At 33.2% G+C, this 9,148-nt stretch overlaps 1 protein-coding gene across 1 annotated transcript; it reads right to left on the bottom strand.

Annotated features, from left to right (window-relative positions):
* Positions 1 to 1,706: 1,706 nt before the first annotated feature.
* LOC127253087 (O-fucosyltransferase 1) lies at positions 1,707 to 8,608 on the bottom strand. The gene is made up of 9 exons (XM_051277518.1): positions 8,434 to 8,608; positions 8,157 to 8,301; positions 7,722 to 7,800; positions 7,469 to 7,539; positions 6,529 to 6,617; positions 5,783 to 5,906; positions 5,418 to 5,701; positions 4,846 to 4,975; positions 1,707 to 2,850 (listed from the first exon to the last, which is right to left on the bottom strand). Exons 1-9 carry the CDS (start codon positions 8,439 to 8,441, stop codon positions 2,260 to 2,262), a joined length of 1,521 nt encoding a protein of 506 aa, XP_051133475.1. The 5' UTR covers positions 8,442 to 8,608; the 3' UTR covers positions 1,707 to 2,259.
* Between the last annotated feature and the right edge of the window lie 540 nt (positions 8,609 to 9,148).

A 9,148-nucleotide genomic window follows, 5' to 3' on the forward strand; every position in this document is an offset into this window, starting at 1 on the left:
CTTATATATTGTTTAGATGTTTTTTATTAGCAATTATTTTAGAAAAAAATAACGACCAATAATACATAGAATTTTGAATTAATTTATGATAGATATTTATTTTGAAATATTAATTAATTTAAACTTTAAACTATAACGACTTTTAATATTAAATATATAAAAAAGTAATATTTTTTAAAAGTCCATGGGTTGGCCCGTTTGGTTCACTACTCGCCAGTAGATTTGATTGGACTATCTAAATCTTAGCGTACTCCGCTGCAGATTGTCCCGCAAATAAGCTGTTTATTTGCAGGTTACGGTGGCTTGTAGGCTAATCAGCCCCATCAACTCATTTTGACAGTTTTATTCAAAATTTTTAAGTCAAAGAAAATAATAATAATTCAATATTATTTTTATAAGAATAAAATTAAATTTTTTTTTAGAGTTAATAATATAATTTTTAAATTAAAATAGCGGTGACAATAGTATAAATAATTTTTTTTTTATAAAAAAAATAAATAAAGATTTAAAGAGATTTATACTTTTTTTTTATTATTAAATATGATATAATCACACTTTTATAGACAAACTAAAATGGCAATGTGAATTTATTTTTACAAGATAGAATGAGTAATATTTAGATAACAATATACGTATATAAGCTTCGAATACTACAAATTAGCAATAGTTAAATTTTACTAATTTGATATTGTAGAGTTGATAATAAACTACTTTAATCTTATAATTTTGTTATACAGCTTTGAGTCGATATACTTTTGAGTGAAAGTAAAGCAAGAGTATAGACGTTGCTACGAAAGAGCATGAGATCAATCTACAGATACAACAATATGTTTTTATTTACACTGTTAAATGCTTTCATTTAACAAAGTAAATATGTGGCAAAACATTAGAATATAAAAATTAGAAAATTTTCGCAAAAGAGTCACAAGGAATATGCACCATGTGGGGGATGACAATAGGTAACTCATTGCTCTCGTCCTTCGTCTCCACCGTTAGATTAGAATATAATTCAACGAATTATGATTAATCAGCACGAAGTCGATTAGCCTTAATCACATTGTAACCATTGCCATGTATATAAATACAAATAGTACATAATATTTACCGATATTGAGTTAGTATTGGCGCTGTTTCAAAGCATCGACGCGATAATCATCACCTTATATACATACACACATAAAACACACTTGTGGAATATAACAATCTACACAATAGTGATAGCTATTTCCTCTTTCAAATGATTTCTTTTTCCATCTCATGTTGGTTGGATAAACAAAATCAGGCCCTGATGCCCAACTCCTCCCAGCTTCCCATAATACATACTGTGTATTTATATATAAATACACATAATATATATGTATGTATATACATATAATATATATTTATATATCACATATATATATATACACAGAAGGTATATATATATATATATCATTTCATCAACCATTGTCTCAACTTAACCAATCCATCATGCGTATAAAATCTCCCAAATCCAATATATTTATGCAAGGAAATTCATCAAGCCCAAAGCATTGCTCAAAAACACTCTTGCATTGCAAATCTTATTATCCCAAAGATCAACTTTAACCTTAATACTCCCCTTCTTTGTCGAGTCGGGGCCAAGACTAATAGATATTACTTGTATTAAATAAGACAAGACAAGACAGCAAGGCATATAGCATACGGCATGTCAACATCAAAGAATCAAAGAAAATAATAGTAGTAAGGAAAGATGGAGATGATCTATAGATATATAGTTTGTGAGTGTGTGGAATAATAAAGAATCTTAGTAAATGGCACATTGTTTGCAGTTGTAGTACTACTAGTACTAACTACTACAAGGCTATCTTAATAACTCTCCTCGACCCAAACCATTGCAATAATGCCGGTAACAGTATAAGCTTAAAGTAATGCAAACATATTAATTAGTTCAGTTCATAAGCAACAAGCAACAAATGGCACGCACAGGCAGGCAGGGATCAAGTTTCATTTACCTTGTCTAATGAAGCACCCACCCTCTAATCTATTTGGTGTCTGAATTTTCAGAAGACTCCGCTCTCCGATCAAAAGCTTTGTCACAATAAGAAGAAATGGATGAGGGAAGCCAGATCATATCAGATCAACGAGAAATACCATTTTCATTTGTGGCTGGCTCCAATTACGTGTTGTCTATCACACACCGGTTTGCCGGCTGTTGGCATCTTGGACTCACTGAATGTTCCATGGAAAATCCTACTTATGCTTAATATGTCGTGTTATCTATCGGTTTGTCTCATCATGGACCTCTCCTTTTCTGATTTGACTGTCCAAGGTTGCTAAAATATCATTCTCCGGACACTTGTGGGCTGGATTCGAAGCAGACATCTGACAGAAGCATTCAGGCCAAGAATTTGTATAGAATGATTCAGGAGGGACTCGCTTGTGAGGTCCGCCAAAGTTTGTGTTTGCCATCACCTGCCTCACAGATTCTTCAAAACCTGAGGCATGTCCCTTGCCCTTCTCCCGCTCAATAAAGATAGGTGCCAGTGCTTTTCTATCTGGTTTTATGTTTGTACGAAAACCAAAGTAGAGGCGGTGGCCAAGAAGATTATTTGCAAAGTTACTTGGCCCATCATAGGTCGGCATGAATATGTCAGAAAGAAGGCAAACCATATAATCTACAGCCGACCCCAGAAGACCACGAGTATTCTTGGCCAGTTCCCCAGTGGTGTCAACTGTAGTGTGATTCTCAAGGTGAGGGAACAAGGATCGAAAAGGCTTCATAAATCGCTCACCACCAAATAGATCGCCAGCTGCCAAATATATTCTGGTGCTGTTGTCAAAACCAATAGCTCGCAAGATAAGACCAACCTGCAGATCATTGGAAAGAAGTTCATAATATGTTGACAATTGTGATTGATTGACCATTTCTAAGAAAATAATACCATTGGGTTACAACTTTCTAGCATTCAGCTCATTCGAGATCTTATACTTTGTGTCTGTTTTGAAATTTTTATGTACATGGATAGCAAGACGATAGATTTGCAATATGTATTTGAGAGGACAAAAAGAAGAGGAGCATAATAACGACTGTTTTATATGTTTGGGTGAGAAGGAAAAGTTAACTTAAAAGAAAATTAAGCTTACAGAAAGGAAAATGAGGAAGAGCAAATTAAAGCCTACACAATATGCCACAAACATGGCTATCTTTGGATGTAAGCATTTTCATCTTCATTTTTTTCAAAAAATATAGAAGACAAACCTACCAAACATAACTGCATTAATAATAATGAGCTTTCTATCATGAGCATAAAAGACACTAAGGTTGTGTTCTTTCGTGAGTTTTAGCCCAGGTTTTTACTATTCAGATTCTTTTTTTCCCTCCAAAAATATCAAATCAAACAATTATTTTCTTTTTTTATATTATACTACAAATTTATTTTATATTCAAAACATCAAATAAACATATATTTATATCACATTAAACAACTATTCAAATTCAATTTTTTACTTTTCAAAAATACAAACCCAAAAATCAAACCCACTAACAAACACACTCTAAAAAATTCAATAACTGCAAAATTATTGCCCCCTATTTATATAAAATAATTTTAACTTATTCATACTCACAACTGCCAATAGCTTACACATAATAACTATCAATCACTATTAGCCTTAAATCATCATATAGTATTATATATATACAAAATGCTCAATCAAACAATCAAATATATAAAACGAAAATAAAGAAAACATAATTCATCACTATTTTGTTCAACATGTATATTAATCTAAAATTAAATATAAATGAAAACTATTACCCAGAATTGGCGTCTATTTTCATCAAAGTCTTTTCATTCTTTCAAGTTTGTAATTTTAATTGAGTTATAGTTTCATCTTTGCCAACAAACTTCTTTTGATTATTTCATTTCTTTCATTTTCACGTACTGTTCTCTAAAACCTTGAAACAAATATAGCAATAGTTTTTCTGCTTTCAAAGAAGAATCTGAGAACACCAATATTTAAATCATTGCATCGCCACTGAATACAGTTAGCAGTAGCCTGAAGATATTTCTTTTTAAGGAATTACCTATTTTTAAGCAACTGACCTCAAGACTAGTTTGAGCAACTTGTAAAGTGACTCAATTCTAAAGACAATTTAAATAAAGGATCACTATATGACTTGCAGAAAACCTCCTCCCAATACTGCACCACAAACCAACAGTTAGTCCTAAATGCACTATGTTATGAAGAGAAATGACAAAGTGACAAAAATGCTTCAACAAAATATATATAACTATATAACACATATAAGACTATGAAGTCACATTGTTCTGCTTCAATGATAAATAAAAATTCCGTTCTCAGAAAAAAAAAAAAAAAAAAAAAAAAAAAAAAAAAACATGTTATGGTGTTTCATGTTAAGAAAGTAAGAACCAGTCACATTCATGTAGAGTAAGGTAAAAATCACATTAATTCTACCAAAACATCACAACATGGAACTAGAGAGAATGACATCCAATAAGGCTATTTAGGAGCCATCAGACACTTCCACTAGTGATGGAACAGTTTAAGAGAAGATTAAAGGGTAAACAAACTTTTTAGAGAACATGAATGTGGGCAAGCGTATGTAGAATATGGTTCATAAAGGTTTAATTCTGACAGGAAATAAGCATCTCTTCCTTTCAGTTAACAGAACATAGAAGTAATCAACACCCAGTTGAATTGAAAAGCTATGAGATTTTGAGGATTTAAGAACAGCAACCATGTAGTCTCTGCTTTCTAATAATAATAAAATAGGACAGATAAATCCCAAGAATAAAGAATGGAAATTAATAATGACAAACAGTAGGAGTAAAATAATACCTCTTCAGGAGTTAGAGGACATTTTCCAATTGCCCTTCTTTCACTATAAACAAGTTTCTTTGGTGCAAAGTTTTCTTCCCGATATTTCTTCAGAACATTCTGTTCTTCTGGTGTAAATATATCAAAGCATCTGAAATTACAAATGTTTTAATTATACTTGCATGATGGAAATGTTCTTAAAACTTATTTTTGTCAGACCAAGTTCATGCAAATTGCGCACATGATTACAAATCACTCAATACTATTGGCATGTAGAGACCATCCAATCCTTAACAGTTATTTAGGCGATCTACAACTCAGCTCTGCTTACCTTCATATCTGTTACTTTATCAAGTATGCATAGATCAAACACCCCTAACATTACATAGTTGATGAACTTCTATCAAATAACTAATGAAATAGTTGGCACATTAACTAAAACTACAAATGTGCCAAATGCATTACCACATCAGTTATTTTCCAGTGTTTCGAATATTTACTCATATAAGGGAATAAGCGTAGGCAGAATTGGAATTTTCAATATCTATGGAACAGCAATTTTGAGCGCACAAAATGTTGAAATAAGGACTCACCCAGCAAATGACAGCATATCCATCTCAAATCGAAGATGTATTGCCATGAAGTGCCCTTGTGCACGAAGTCTATTCACTATTGAGTTACTAAGCTCCATTATATGAGGCTTGAATCTTAAGGCATGATAGTTCACTCTACACCTAAGCCGCTGGTACTCAGGGTTGTCAATTTCTTCAGCCAAGCGGTGTGAGAAAGGTGTAAGATAAATGGCACCATGCTTTCTCATCTTTTCCAAAGCATCTGTTGTGTACCAACTGATAGGAGCATCTCTTGGTGGTCTTATCTGATTCCCAAAAAAGATGTGCCATGTATATTGGTCATTCATGCTTAGTAAAAAAATCTATCGAATAATTAAAAGCTTTACCTGGAAAGCTTTAATCTTCTTGATTTTCCCATTCTTCTTGACTTCTGGAATACTTTCAACTATTTTCACATCATATCGCAATGCCTCAATAAAATGCTTGACATCGTAAACACCATGAAAACCACTGCATGGGAAGTGATAAAAATAGATAACTGGAATCAGATGCACTAAACAAAGTTGAGCAAGTCAAAGAAATGTTTTCTTTGGAGTAGAACATTAAGTTGAACCAGCAGCTTTGTTCAAAACATCTTGTATTAATAAGATTGACTTGCAAGATACCATATCGAATCTTAACTATGGTAGAGAGCAATTGAACATTAAATCAAACTTTAAGCATTGAAAAAATTTCACAAATGCAAGAATTAATAATACTTTTGATTAACATCTTTAAGGATATGGTAAATAACTTTTAAGTATTATCCGTGGACTTAATCTTCTTAAACCAAGAATTGCTCATTAAGTATAGAAGAACAGTAAATATAGTTGCACTAGAACCACATAAATGAATTCCTAAAACAACCACTAGTGCACTGGATGGGGAACTGTCCATAGGCAAGTAAACACACACAGAGACACATATGGAAATAACTCCTGACCACATTTCCTTATATTTAAATTTTAATGTCTAATGAATGATAAAATGTTACAAAATCCCAAGTAAAATAAGTCAACGCCTCTTGTGATGCTCCAAGACATATTTATATATTTAAGGCAAAAAGGCTGTGGTATGTACTGGAAATGGGCACCTGTCATCATGCCAGAAGGAATTGGCATCAAGTTCAGGAAGCACAAGTGTAGCATTCATAATTCGAGCAGCAAGAACAGCATTACAGATCTAGAAATCACCAAATATCCACAATTCAGGAGCAATCAAATTCTTGAAAGTAAATAAAAAGTCAAAGATCAGAAAGTTTCTCTCGTAAGGTATTAAGATAGGAATAACAGAAATGATGGTTTCACAAGAGAAATTCATTACGAAAGATCTGCAGAGCGAACAACTAAAATTCATATCGAAACTGGAAAGGAGGTGAAACTTAGGAAGTACAAACTCCTCCATCAACTATAACTTGACAAGGTGATCATTAACAATTTTAACTTGGCTTGAACAGGATTCTAAACACATTTTTCAAAGAATATTTTTTCAATAATAAAATCGAGACCAATGGGAAAGAAATTTCAAAAAAGCCAACAAGGGATTATATTCTACCTTCATGTGCACAAGTTTACTCGAGCATAATCATCAATGAAGGAAGAATAGGTATTCTGTGAGTTTTTACTTAAGTAGTGTTCAAATTTTTGAATGAATTGCCAATTTTTAATTAATACTATTCTCAGTAGATTTTTGAGTGGGTAATCTAGAACCTCCTATATGTACAATGCACAATTCCTGAACACAACCCTTTTATGAAATTTTTATTAAATATATCCATCCATTGAGGAAAATTTGTCAAATATATTAGCGTTAATTGACATGAAAAAATAATCAGCTAATATGAGGCAAAAGATCTACAACCCAGAAAAAGATTTCTTCAATCCCAGAGCACAAGGCATCATTAAGATAAGATTGTAATCTCTTGAAGAGCATGGCATCAAATATGACAGAGATACAAAACAAAAGGAAAAGTAAGATTATTAAAAACAACTGTGGTAATATCACAGTATAGAAAGCACATTTCTGTTGCATACCGCACTTCTTTGCTGATTTAGGCCACCATTGCAACGAACACGTAGGTAGCCATTGGTTTCTTCAGGTGGAGCTTCATAAAAATATAAACATGAGGCATCATAAAATCAGCACGCACTTTAAATTAACACAAAACATATTCAAAAGAAAATTGAAGCAAGCAGAGCCAGTGGTATATTTTGTGGAAGCCTGATTTGACAATGTGACCTAAAATCAATGCAATAGAACATATGATAGGTAAATGTGGGATCATACGGGGCCAATAAGATCTTGGTGCAGATGAGGGTCTCCACCCATCAGAAGCTGCCGTGTCCCAAAGGCTATCCACATCAATCTGTGTATTATCATAAGAAACAAGATCAGACGTTAATACAATTTTTTTGGTAAAACCTTGATGAGAAACACACAGCATACAGTATATCAGATCTACTGAAAAGATATTAGCTAACCAGTTTGTTGAATTATTAACCTGACAGTCTTCAGAATAAGCTAAAAACTGTGATACCATTAATGAAGTAACAAGAATCCAAGCTTCACCATACAAACAATGTCTACTACACACATAACAAATCATCTGACCAACAACCCAAAACATTAACAGAGGACAATGTCTAAATAACATCTAAGCACCTATAAACAAACATAATTACTTAAAAAATTAAAGAAAGGCATCATCGCTGCAATATGTACCTCCGAACGGGAGACGGATCTAGTGGTGCTCTTTATAGTGGACAAGAGAGAAATAGTACAGATCACCAGCACAATGACGGCGATTGCTAATCTGCCGAACATTCCCCTAACTCCTGATTGCTTTAGCTGATGTCTGTGCGCAAGTCTGATGGAATCACGAAAAAAACAAAATTAACAGAAATAACAGCAATGCCATCAGCAGATGCGACTCAGCCTACACGAAAATCAATCGAAGAATAAGCAAGCGCAATTGACATGTAAAATTTAACAAACACGCCTTCTCATTTTCGGAGATCAGCAGTTCTTGGACTCAGATTCATGAAATTTAGCAGCTTTCTGCAGTAAGCTCGAGTCCTGGCCTGGGAAGATGCAGAGTGAGCCTAATTTCATGTATCCATCGGGCGACCAGTCGACGATGACGAAGTCGAATTGAACGGGTGGAGGCTTTGGGTCGGATTGATTGGTTTGTTGAAATGATTCGGGTCGGGTTAGTTCAATTCCTACAAGGGGTATGGATCGGGTAGACCCGATGTCCGACCGTATCCAATTAATTAAGGAAAAAATTAATTTTGATTCCAATAGGATCAAAATTAATCCATTTTTGTCTCAATATAAAACTCATCAATTTTCATTCCAATATAACCAAAATTTATCAATTTTGGCTCCAATATAAAAAACTCATCAATTTTAGTCCCAATATAAACAAGTTCAATCAATTTTGGCTCCATTATAAACAATTTTTATCAATTTTGATCCCACCGTTAAAAAACTAACAGAAATTGCTGACGTGGATACGAAAGAGGTGACGTGGCAGTTGACCTGAAAAGTACACGGCCATGTTGTTACATGGCCATATATATTTCAGTGTATAATTATACATGACCATATTGTTCCACGGTCATGTACAATTATACACGGACATGTTGTTACATGATTATATATATTTCAGTGTATAATTATACACGTACTTTTCTATTTTAGTTTAAAATTTT

The sequence above is a fragment of the Andrographis paniculata genome, unplaced genomic scaffold, assembly GCF_009805555.1.
Source record: "Andrographis paniculata isolate CXL003 unplaced genomic scaffold, ASM980555v1 Contig49END, whole genome shotgun sequence".
Taxonomy (NCBI): domain Eukaryota; kingdom Viridiplantae; phylum Streptophyta; class Magnoliopsida; order Lamiales; family Acanthaceae; genus Andrographis; species Andrographis paniculata.

Coding starts and splice junctions, on each gene's coding strand:
- LOC127253087 (XM_051277518.1), bottom strand. Junction 5,907..6,528: donor TCCTTCTGGCATGATGACAG/GTGCCCATTTCC, acceptor CTTCCCATGCAG/TGGTTTTCATGGTGTTTACG. Junction 4,976..5,417: donor GATATGCTGTCATTTGCTGG/GTGAGTCCTTAT, acceptor TTGTAATTTCAG/ATGCTTTGATATATTTACAC.